Source organism: Ruditapes philippinarum, unplaced genomic scaffold (assembly GCF_026571515.1).
Source record: "Ruditapes philippinarum isolate M1 unplaced genomic scaffold, ASM2657151v2 ctg1046_1_1_1_1, whole genome shotgun sequence".
Classification (NCBI taxonomy): domain Eukaryota; kingdom Metazoa; phylum Mollusca; class Bivalvia; order Venerida; family Veneridae; genus Ruditapes; species Ruditapes philippinarum.
Window position 1 is genome coordinate 201,371 of NW_026863462.1, and position 12,102 is coordinate 213,472.

General features: G+C 35.6%; 1 protein-coding gene across 1 annotated transcript in view; it reads left to right on the forward strand.

Annotated features, from left to right (window-relative positions):
• LOC132722143 (zinc finger SWIM domain-containing protein 8-like) overlaps positions 1-9,041 on the forward strand; it is a 31,449-nt gene extending 22,408 nt beyond the window's left edge. The window contains exons 16-21 of the mRNA XM_060706577.1: positions 208-397; positions 1,008-1,097; positions 2,622-2,905; positions 4,364-5,527; positions 6,114-6,291; positions 7,983-9,041. Of these exons, the coding sequence (XP_060562560.1) occupies positions 208-397; positions 1,008-1,097; positions 2,622-2,905; positions 4,364-5,527; positions 6,114-6,291; positions 7,983-8,202 (2,126 nt within the window). The 3' untranslated portion in view covers positions 8,203-9,041. The remainder of the gene's footprint in view (positions 1-207; positions 398-1,007; positions 1,098-2,621; positions 2,906-4,363; positions 5,528-6,113; positions 6,292-7,982) is intronic.
• The last annotated feature ends 3,061 nt before the right edge of the window (positions 9,042-12,102 follow it).

Consider the following 12,102-nt stretch of genomic DNA (forward strand, 5'->3'; position numbering starts at 1 on the left):
GTGTTGCAAAATTTATAATATAATAATTCATTATAACTTAATGACTTTAATCTATGATTGATATGTTCTATATATTGAAAGATATATTGTTTGTTGGGTTTAATTTCACACCAACACTGTAAAGGTCATATGAATTTGAGTAGATTGAAATGTAAATAATCTGAGTCATTTAAGAATGCTTTTAAAATACTTTTAATTGAATACTAGGTATGGCTGCCATTGACAGTAGTGCCCCTGAAACAACTTCAAGTGATAACTCTCCTACACTAGTACGTCGAGCTTGGGGCAAACATCAGGGGCCAGGCAGTGATAGTGGATCTAGTGGTGATAGTGACTCTCTAGGATCATCTAGTTCAGGGGATAAGGGAGACTTGAGAGCAAAAATCAGGGATGAAAGGTATTGTAGTGGTCTTCTTTGTAATTCATGATTTAGTTTGATAGTAAATGTCACCGTTCAGAACTGTTCACTATTTAGGGGAGATGTGTAAGCGGCCGGATAGCTCAGTCGGTAGAGAGGCAGTACGGTATTCCGAGGGTCCCTGTTTCGAGTGCTGGTCAGGCTGCACATTTTTCTCACCCTTTGACATTTGGCGCCCAACGGTGAACCGTGATTGCATATAGCTCAGAGTTTAATTAGCAATTAGCATCTGTAACCCTGAGAAATTTGAGGACAAATTTCAGTATAGCAGGGGAGTATGTCACCGTTCAGAACTGTTCACTATTTAGGGGAGATGATGTGTAAGCGGCCCGTTAGCTCGGTCTGTAGAGCTGCGGTACGGTATTCCCAGGGTTCAGGGTTCGAGTCCATGTCAGGCTGCACATTTTTCTCACCGTGTGACTTAAATTTGCTGTAGATTAGTTAGATATTTTGATAAAGGATAAGGAAGATTGCATTCAGACAAGTATGAATTATTAGCTCTAAGGAATTTGTTTATCACTAAACTTATGAAGTTTAAAGTCACACAAAAATGATCTGATGTGAAATTTTTCATTGACTTCTGTTACAGTCCTGTTGGTCAACTAAATCAAAGAATTGCTGCAACATCTCAGTTTATCTTAGATTCGAGAAGCTCAACACCGAATCTTAAAGGGATAAGGTAAGGGTATATATATGTTGTTTTTAAATTGTTTGAAATTTGGTAAATCATGTTCATTTATTACTTTATCAAAACCATGAGATGAGCATTCGCAATATTTGTTATAATACTGATACATAATAAGTGCTAAATTCTCATGCACTGAAGCTATAAATGTAAATAAAAAAACAATGTATAGTTATACCCCCGCACAACAAAGTTGTAAGGGGGGTATACTGGAATCAGCTTGTCGGTCCGTCCGTCCGTCGGTTTTTTCTTGTCCGCCCAATAACTTAAGATTCCTTTGACCCACAGTCTTCATATTTGGCATGGAGGTTAGTCATGATTAGTAGATGACCCCTATTGATTTTGAGGTCACTAGGTCAAAGGTCAAGGTCACAGGGGCCTGGACTTCAAAAAGCTTGTCCGCCCAATAACTTAAGATTCCTTTGACCCATAGTCTTCATATTTGGCATGGAGGTTAGTCATGATTAGTAGATGACCCATGTTGATTTTGAGGTCACTAGGTCAAAGGTCAAGGTCACAGGGGCCTGGACTTCAAAAAGCTTGTCCGCCCAATAACTTAAGATTCCTTTGACCCGCAGTCTTCATATTTGGCATGGAGGTAAGTCATGAGTAGTAGATGACCCCTATTGATTTTGAGGTCACCAGGTCAAAGGTCAAGGTCACAGGGGCCTTGACTTCAAAAAGCTTGTCCGCCCAATAACTTAAGATTCCTTTGACCCAAAGTCTTCATATTTGGCATTGAGGTTAGTCATGAGTAGTAGATGACCCCTATTGATTTTGAGGTCACCATGTCAAAGGTCAAGGTCACAGGGGCCTTGACTGCAAAAAGCTTGTCCGCCCAATAACTTAAGATTCCTTTGACCCACAGTCTTCATATTTGCGATGGAGGTTAGTCATGATTAGTAAATGACCCCTATTTATTTTGAGGTCACCATGTCAAAGGTCAAGGTCACAGGGACTTTGACTTCAAAAAGTTTGTCTACCCAATAACTTTAGATTCCTTTGACCCACAGTCTTCATATTTGGCATGGATGTTGGTCATGACTATAAGGTGACCCCTATTGATTTTGAGGTCACTGGGTCAAAGGTCAAGGTCACAGGGACCTTGACAAAAAAAGCTTTTCTTCTCAATTGCTAAAGTATGTCCTGTCCGCAATGTATTGATTTTGACATTTTCACATTTGAAGCATGTAGAATACATAATTTAGCAATGCACTGGCTTAGTAACCTCAGATTTGGCAGGGAGGTTGTCCTTGAGCTCTAAATGGCCACTGTTGATTCTGACAAAGTGGTATGCGGGGGTATTCACGCCATGATAGTGGCAGTTCTAGTTTGAACAGAATAATTCTAAGTAAAAAATATGTTTTCAGGTTAGTTGACAGCACTTGTGTTGACTTTTTCTCAGGGTTTAAAGTGCTCTTAATACAGTATATACTGTAAATATAACTTTTTCCTTAATTACATGATTCTGTTATTTATGCAAATAAATTTCACAAAATTTCTTGTATTTATCACCAGATTTAAGGGCAAGAGTAGAATTATGCCCACAGTGCCAAACCAGCCTAGTGAAGCATCTGCACACTGGATGTGGGAGGTTGCTAAGACAATATTAAACAAGGCAGGGGGCAGTAGCTCCACCTCACAGTTTATTCAGCCGTCCAATACAAATCAACCCACTGGTCCACATCGCAATTTACAGTTGTGTTCTTTCCAAATTGGTCTCTATGCTTTAGGTTTACAGAATTGTGTGGCTCCTAATTGGCTCTCCAGGACATACTCATCACATGTTTCATGGATTTCAGGTAAGAAAATTGTTTGAATATGTTTATAAAAGAAAGGAATGGTATGTTTTTGATTGAATAAAATATTTCTAAGTAGGTTAAATTATTAAAATAAATGTTGAGTATGACAACAAAATAAAAGATATACAGTTAAGCTTCGTTCGCTCGAACTCGGATCGCTCGAATACCTCCCTTCGCTCGAACTCAATGCCCAGTCCCGGCAAAATTCCTATATAATATATATTGTTCTACCTCGGATTGCTCGAACACCGATCGCTCGAACTCTCGAACCTGATTTCTGGTTCCTTCGGCAGAAATATAGTGAAAATCACACCTTTTTGGTCGAACACAAAAAGACAAGTTGGTATGTCCTTAAATAAATGACAGTCGGCGACGCATGTTTTTAACACCTCGTGGTCGTGACAAGGGTAATTAAGGTTAATTGATACAAAATAAGAGGTGTTGTAACCGATTTATTTGTATGATAATATAATTGATTTGCCGTTTATGGTAACAATAAAAAGAAAATACTTGTGAAATAAGTAAAATAATCATGCCAATAAAGAATGCCGTTTACCAGGACGGCTTTAACTACAAACGTGGTTCATGTAAAGTGAATCGTAACAGTGTTATCTTTTTATAGAATGATACTTCTATGTGTGTTTATTTTAGTAAATGACTACAAATAGATGCTGCTGTAAATGTTTTTAATAAATAGTTCATTAATTTATTTTCAAAAATTAAATTCATCTCATTAGAAAACATATAAATACATTTTGAACATTGTTCAATAAGTTTGGTGTGATTGCCCAATCGAACTCAACCAATTACAATATGCATGAATATAGATTGACACAGCGTACCGTTAATACTTAATTAAAACACTGGGCTAATAATTCTGAATATGAAATATTCGACAAATAGATGTACTAACAAACAATTATGTTGACGCATTTATCATTCGACCGATGTAAGCTAGAAAAACCTTTAGGCATATGATCAACGTAATTATAGTTCAAACTCGGTTGGCTCGAACTACCGATCTCTCGAACAAATTTGCACAGGCCCTCCGAGTTCGAGCGAACGAAGTTCGACTGTATACCATTTACTGAAGATTTAAATTTATGGAAAGAGAGAGGTTGTTTTGGCGAAACTTCACATACTTATTTGAGTGCTTTATAGATTACTGTCCAAGGCCTAGATTTTGACAGAATTATGGCCCTTTTTGAACTAAGAGAGTTCTACATTATCCAGGTACTTGTTTTACTATCAAGCACTGAGAATAGTTGAGATTGCTGTCCTGATTGCTCTTGTTATTTAAGAATAAACAAAATATATGTTAAAAAAAGCAATAAACTTGTAATAAAGAGTCTTTCCTGTTAAATTATGTAGAAAAGTAAATACAGATAATGTTCATAATGTTACATGCTTTTTTTGTTGATAAAAGTGTCATCTAAATCTTACTTTTAAAAATAACAGGACAGGCTATGGAGATAGGCAGTGCTGCTATCCATATTTTGATTGATACATGGGAGGGGCACCTGACTCCTCCGGAAGTTGCTTCATTGGCAGATAGAGCATCAAGAGGCCGGGACCATAACATTGTTAGAGCTGCTGCTGAACTTGCTTTGTCATGCTTACCCCAAGCTCATGCTCTTAACCCATCTGAAGTTCAAAGAGCATTGTTCCAGTGTAAGGAACAGAGTAGGGAAATGCTGGAGAAGGCATGTTTAGCTGTTGAAAGTGCAGCAAAAGGGGGAGGAGTTTATCCGGAAGTGTTGTTTCATGTTGCTAAGAGATGGTATGAATTATCAGAAGAAGCTGCCAATCAACCTGGTCATGATAACCAGCATCGGAATGGAAGGGAGAGCAGACCACAGTCAGCACCTACAGTGCCTGTGGCACCCTCACAGTCTCCTGTTCAAGCTGGAAGCTCGAGTCCTGCAAACTTGCAGGCTGCTCCATACAGCAACACTCCACCAAATGCTAATCAAATGAATCAAGTTACTGTATCATCAGCTCAGATATTCTCACACAATGGACAGTTAGCTACACAAGCTGTAGTGTTACCTTTTGCCATTCCACCAGTCCCACAGCCTAGTCCCCACCATCATCACCCCATGCAACATCAACAAACGTTTGTACAACCTACATATAACATTGTTCAACAGATCCAGCCATTTGTCCCACCATATTCACAATCCATTCCCATGCATGCACAGAACATTCATCCATATGTGGCGACATTCACATACAACAGTCCAATGCAGTTTAACAACATCCCACAGTCGGCATACTCATCAGGCACTCACTACCGCCAACTTGCCCCGGGACAGCAAGTTCAAGTTTTACCTAGTCAGAACTGTCAGGTTGCTTCTATTCAGGGAATTCTAGCGCAACAGGCTCCTTTGCCGTTGCCTCAGCAACCAAATGAGGATGTTAATCATCTACATACTTCAGGGACTAATCCTATATTGAATCCTACACAAGCACATTATCTTCATGCTGCATTCAGAGTAGGAATTTTAGCTGTAGAAACTCTTGCAAGAAGAGTACATGATGACAGACCACAGACAAAATATGCCAGAAACCCACCAATGGGAGATGATGTAAAATGGCTCCTAAATATCTCAATGAAACTTGGTATGATATTTTTGTTCATAAATTTCGCAATTGCTAAAAAGTCATTTCATATTAAAAAAAGATACCCCAAGTTTGATAAGTAAAAAATCCCTTTATTTAAGATCTTGATATTTAATAGTAACATTGTTTTGTATACCCTGTCAATACACATAGATTGATAGATAAACAACTTTAATTTTAGCCATAATATCATAATTCTATCACCAGAGTCTTCACACTTTGAAAGTAAATTTTTATAGTGATAAGATATCATCTGATATATTAGTTATATTGTATTCTTGATACTGTACTATTTTTCTATAGACATTGTTTAGTTTAACTGTGAATAATGTACATGTTTTGTTGTTTTGTTTTTTCATAACGAAAATAACATGTCACTTAGTATTGTGACCAAGCCAGTTGTATTATGTGAAATAGAGGTGATATTACTATGACACTGTCAATTTGTATATTTATTCTTATGTAGAATGTAACTAAGAATTATATAATGGAAGGCTTTACCTCACTACAAGCTATTGTTTTGATTTACCAACTTAATGACATCGGTGAATGTAAGTAAGTTTTAATTGATTTGATACAATTTTAGGTACAAGTTACCTGCAGCAGTTTACAGCTAGTGTTGTGAATGCAGTAGTGAGTCCATTCCTACTGTATGACATTGCCATAGAGGCTGCTCAGGTATTAGCCAGGAACAACCCTGTAGCTGTACAGAGTCATCTTAGATCTGGTATACTCAACCCACTTGTACAAAAATGTCTTCAAATGTAAGTGAATAAAGTCATAGGAGGTATTTTAATTTATGTTCTACAGCAATACTAAAGTTCGATTATAGATATTAAGAAAGTATAACTTTATGATAAAAAATCATGTTGATATAGTAGTTAGATTATTGGTTAGTTATCCAGTAGAACTAGTAAGATGGACCAATTGCTATGATATAACAAAAAAGTCTGTTAAAATTTGCGTAAATAACAACCATACAAATAAGACTCCCATTTTATCAGATTAAACTGGCAGAAAGCATTAGGTCTACAGATCTCTGATATGCTAGTAGTTGCGTGGCTCTTGTTTTGTTATGACAAAGAGTATGTCTTATACTTTGGGGCATCCTTGGTCGAATGGTTAAGGTCATTGACTTCAAATGGCTTGCTGTGGATTAAACTTTGGATTTTTTCATGTGAGGAAGCTATCAAGGCAGCTTACGGAACAAGAGTGGTTCTACTCAGGTGCCTGTTTGTGCCTTAAATAATGCACAGAAGTGCAACTGAGGTTGCGTCAGAAGTAAAACTTGAAAGTGGCCCTTAGTGAAATACGTGAAGAAATTGAATTGAAAAAAAAAAAATGTTTGTATTAGTAGAAAATCCAAGAAACCTTGTTATTTTTGTTCCATTGATACATAATCTGTCATTTTTGTGTCGTCTCTACAGAGTAGTGGCGACATATAGGGATTACTTCTCCTCCGTCTGTCTGTCTGTCTGTTTGTCTGTCCGTCCGTCCGTCACAAAACTTGTCAGGACTACTACTCATAAACTACTGGTGCAATTTCATCCAAACTTTACAGGAATGATCAGTACCACATCTAGATGTGCATATTGTCAGCATTTTCCGGTTCAATGATTTTTGTAAGAGTTATGGCCCTTTAATAATTTTTATTTTTAAAGTTTGTCCGGACTACTTCTCTTATACCACTAATGCAATTTCAATGAAACTTTACAGGATTGATCTGTAGCTAAAGTCCTTGAGCATATTGCATGGGTTTTCCGGTTGAATGATTTTTGGACGAGTTATGGCCCTTTGATAAAAAGGTGTTTTTTTCTGTGTGTTGCCAGATACACAAAAGCTTGTCCGGATTACACCTCATAAACTACTGGTGCAATTTCATCCAAACTTTACAGGAATGATCAGTATCAAGTCTAGTTGTGCATATTGTCAGCATTTTCAGGTTCAATGATTTTTGTAACAGTTATGGCCCTTTAATAATTTTTATTTTTAAAGTTTGTCCGGACTACTTCTCTTATACCACTAATGCAATTTCAATGAAACTACAGGATTGATCTGTAGCTCAAATCCTTGCGCATATTGCACAGGTTTTCCGGTTGAATAATTTTGGCCGAGTTATGGCGCTTTGATAAAAAGGTGTTTTTTTTTCTGCGTGTTGCCAGATACACAAAAGCTTGTCCGGACTACTTATCATAAACTACTGGTGCAATTTTATCCAAACTTTACAGGAATGATCAGTACCAAGTCTTGTTGTGCACTGTCCGTCTGTCTGTCTGTCTGTCACAAAACTTGTCCCAACATGAAATTGGCCATCATGAGGCGACACATGTGATCACTGATTGCTCTTGTTGTTATTTTTGTAGATGACTGAAATTTATTGACATTGTTGCTGACAAAGCAAATCATTCAGTCATTCACACATTTAAAGTTTACTATTTTATATTTTTTCATGCAGGTTCATGCAGTGTGCTCATCAGAGAATTCATCATATAAATACATCAGAATACGATGACTTTGTTAGCATCATCTGTAGTGCTAGAAATGTGTTCTACATTACACCTGGGGGTATGGTCCAGTTTCAAGAACTGCTACAAAGTTTACGACGAACAAAATCTTGTAGAAAAGAGCTCTGGCAGAGAATCATGAATGGATTAGCAACACCTGTTAGTTTATGACGGATGTCTGCAGTAGAAAATTGTTAGGACATATATCTGCTTTGTATACATGCTGCTAGATGTATTTATTTGGGTAATAAAAGGCCAGAAATAAAGAAATTAATGCATATTAAGAAATTAAAAGATTTGAAAGAGAGTTTAAAGTACAATGAATAAACTTGTTTTCCTTTTGTGGAAATGTAAATTGTGGGTTATGACTGGGTTATTAGGTATAAATGGTGTTTTTTGGATGGATAAAAGTTAAAATGAAGAATATGATTTTGAATGTTCAAATGTTGAGTAGTGAAGTGATATGAAATTTGCTTCTAAAATGGAAACAATTCTATGTCAGGGTTCAGATGTAAGGAAAGAAAATTCTCTAAAATAAAAATAAAAAAACTTTAAAAAAAACCCATAAGGAATATTTTGTTTAGTGGTCTAATTTCATGATTTTTTTATGGCAAAAAATGAAGAGATGTAAATCAACTAAGATAATGTGTAGCTCAAAATAAAAATAAATCTCATTACAATATAATTATGTTTATTTTTTCCTAGCTATCAATACATAACTTGACTTTGTTTTTAGCTCACCTGTCACAAAGTGACAGGGTGAGCTTTTGTGATCGCTTTTCGTCCGGCGTCCGTCCGTCCGTCCGTCGTCCGTCCGTCGTCCGTCCGTAAACTTTTGCTTTAAATGACATCTCCTCATAAACCACTGAGCCAATTTCATCCAAACTTCACAGGAATGTTCCTTTGGTGGTCACCTTTAAAAATTGTTCAAAGAATTTTAATTCCATGCAGAACTCTGGTTGCCATGGCAACCGAAAGAAAAATCTTTAAATATCTTCTTTTAAACAACCCTAGGAGCTAGAGCTTAGATATTTGGCATGAAACATCTTCTAATGAGTGTCTACCAAGTTTGTTCAAATAAAAGCCCTGGGGGTCAAAATTGCCCCGCCCCGGGGGTCATTTGATTTTCCCTATATGCATATAGTAAAAAACTTAAAAAATCTTCTTTTAAAGAACTGTAAGAGCTAGAGCTAAGATATTTGGCATAGAACATCTTCTAGTGAGTGTCTACCAAGTTTGTTCAAATAAAAGCCCTGGGGTCAAAATTGGCCCCGCCCCGGGGGGGTCATTGATTTTCCCTATATGCATATAGTAAACACTTAAAAAATCTTCTTTTAAAGAACTGTAAGAGCTAGAGCTTAGATTTTTGGCATGAAACATCTTCTAGTGAATGTCTACCAAGTTTGTTCAAATAAAAGCCCTGTGGTCAAAATTGGCCCCGCCCCAGGGGGTCATTGATTTTCCCTATATGCATAAAGTAAAAACTTAAAAAATCTTCTTTTAAAGAACCCAAAGAGCTAGAGCTTAGATATTTGGCATGAAACATCTTCTAGTGAATGTCTACCCCAAGTTTTGTTCAAATAAAAGCCCTGGGGTCAAAATTGGCCCCGCCCTGGGGGGTAATTGATTTCCCTATATGCATATAGTAAAAACTTAAAAAAATCTTCTTTTAAAGAAACCGTAAGAGCTAGAGCTTAGATATTTGGCATAAAACATCTTCTAGTGAGTGTCTACCAAATTTGTTCAAATAAAAAGCCCAGGTGTCAAAATTGGCCCGCCCCGGGGGGGTCATTGATTTATCCTTTATGCATATAGTAAAAACTTAAAAAAATTCTTTTTAAAGAACTGTAAGAGCTAGAGCTTAGATATTTGGCATGAAACATCTTCTAGTGAAATTCTACCAAATTTTGTTCAAATAAAAGCCCTGGGTCCAAATTGGCCCCGCCCCGGGGGGTCATTGATTTTCCTTATATGCATATAGTAAAAACTTATAAAATCTTCTTTTAAAGAACCCAAAGAGCTAGAGCTAAGATATTTAGCATGAGACATGTTTCTAATGGGTGTCTACCAAGTATGTTCAAAAATAAAAAATGCCCTGGGGTCAAAAACTGGCCCCGCCCCGGGGTCATTGATTTTCCTTATATACATAGCAAAAAACTTAAAAATCTTCTTTGAAAAAAACCCAAATAAACTAGAGTTTAATATTAAGCATGAAACATCTTTAAGTAAATATCTACAAAGTTTGTTCAAATAAAAGCCCCAGGGGTCAAAACTGGCCCTGCCCGAGGGTGTCATTGTTTTTAACTATATGTGTTGTATAGTAAAAAACTTAAAAAATCTTCTTTTAAAAAACCCAATGAGCTAGAAACTTAGATGTTTTGCATGAAACATCTTCTTATGGGTGTCTACCAAGTCTGTTCAAATAAACAAATAAAAGCCCTTGGGTAAAAATTGGGCGCCGGGGGGGGGGGGGGGCTATATACAGGTGAGCGACCTCAGGGCCATCATGGCCCTCTTGTTTATGGACAGTTTCCATCATGAATACATAATTGAAAATTATTTTTACTTTCCAATATTATTTCATAAGTTCCTGTTGATTAAGAGCAAATTTCATGATCAAGGAGGTGGCTTATTGGTAATAAGGTTTTCTAAAGGTTTAAGGTCATGTCTTACAGGAATATCTTTATTATCATGATATCATCCCATTTTTTCTGTCCCACTGAGGAATTAAAAATGAAATTATTATTTTATCTTTCCAGAATTTTTGCACAATAAGATATATATGTTAATTAGTAATCAAATGTCAGTAAGGTGTCTTAGATTTGTCAGCAATGTTTCTATATTTATATCAATGACAATTAAAAGTGTAGGCCTATAAATTTGCCAAAATGTTCTGACCAGTCTTCAACTTTCCTGTATCAAGATATGATACATATATTTTATTACTCACTGTGCCATTCACTTCCACATTAATTCAAAGATTTATCTTGCATGTATTTGAAATGGTGACTTCAATATATAAATCTATCTTATAATCTAGGAACTCTTTATTTTTTAAGATTTCTAGGTTTGTGTATATGTGTATGTAATTATGATGTACAAATGGATGCCCAAGAAATTGTATGTATGTAAGATATAAATGCATTCCTGATTGACAAGTCTTTTATTGTAATGTCAAAATTTCTCTCTATATATATTTGAATGTTATAACATAGTATTCCCCTGTATATGATGATGAGTTTGTTATGTAATTTTGAATTTTGTGGTATATTTTATTGAAAACTTTTAAATAATAACTTCTTTTAAATTGAAATGAAATAAATCTTGATTTCGAAGCAGTTTTGCCTGCAACTTGGTCATTTTTTCCCATGCTAATTTTATGTTTTTAGACTTTTTTTGCTTAAATTTTTTGGAAATTTTTTCCCATTATTAATATAAGGGAAATTTTTAAAAATCACATAGTTTTAAAAGTGTTGTAAACTTGTTTGGGCCTTTTTGGGAAAGGTACAAAAGGTTTGGGCCCCCAGTTTTTGGTTTTAAATTCCTGGGTTTTATTATTTGGATCAATATTAATAAGGTTGGAAAGAATAACAACAAGTAAAGTCAATATTATCATGTATACAGGGAAATGTTGGCCATTGGCAATAAGGTAATGCTGATGTTTTGAGTGGATTCAATTTTTAAGATTCAGAAGTTGAAAAGTTTTTATTTAAAGTTTAAAAGAGTTTTACCATTTTAATATCTTGTTATTAAAATGTTTATTTCAGGGATACCTTCAATTGAGGTTGAGATTTTATCATTGTTTTTTTTTTTCTTCCCGTTCCTCTTTATATAAAAAGAGACCATTTTGACAACGAAACTGAATTTTTGTTGTGTTTTTCTTGTCAAATGGTGTACAATGTTTGCATATACAAATATATTGATATATGAATAAACTTATGTACATGCCAAATTTGATTGTATTAGGTGTGTATGATTCTATAATGTATTCTTTTTAAGATTTAGAATTTCATTCAGAAAGAAGTCATATTCACAAATCCTTTTTTTTCATAATAAATCAGAGATCTTTTG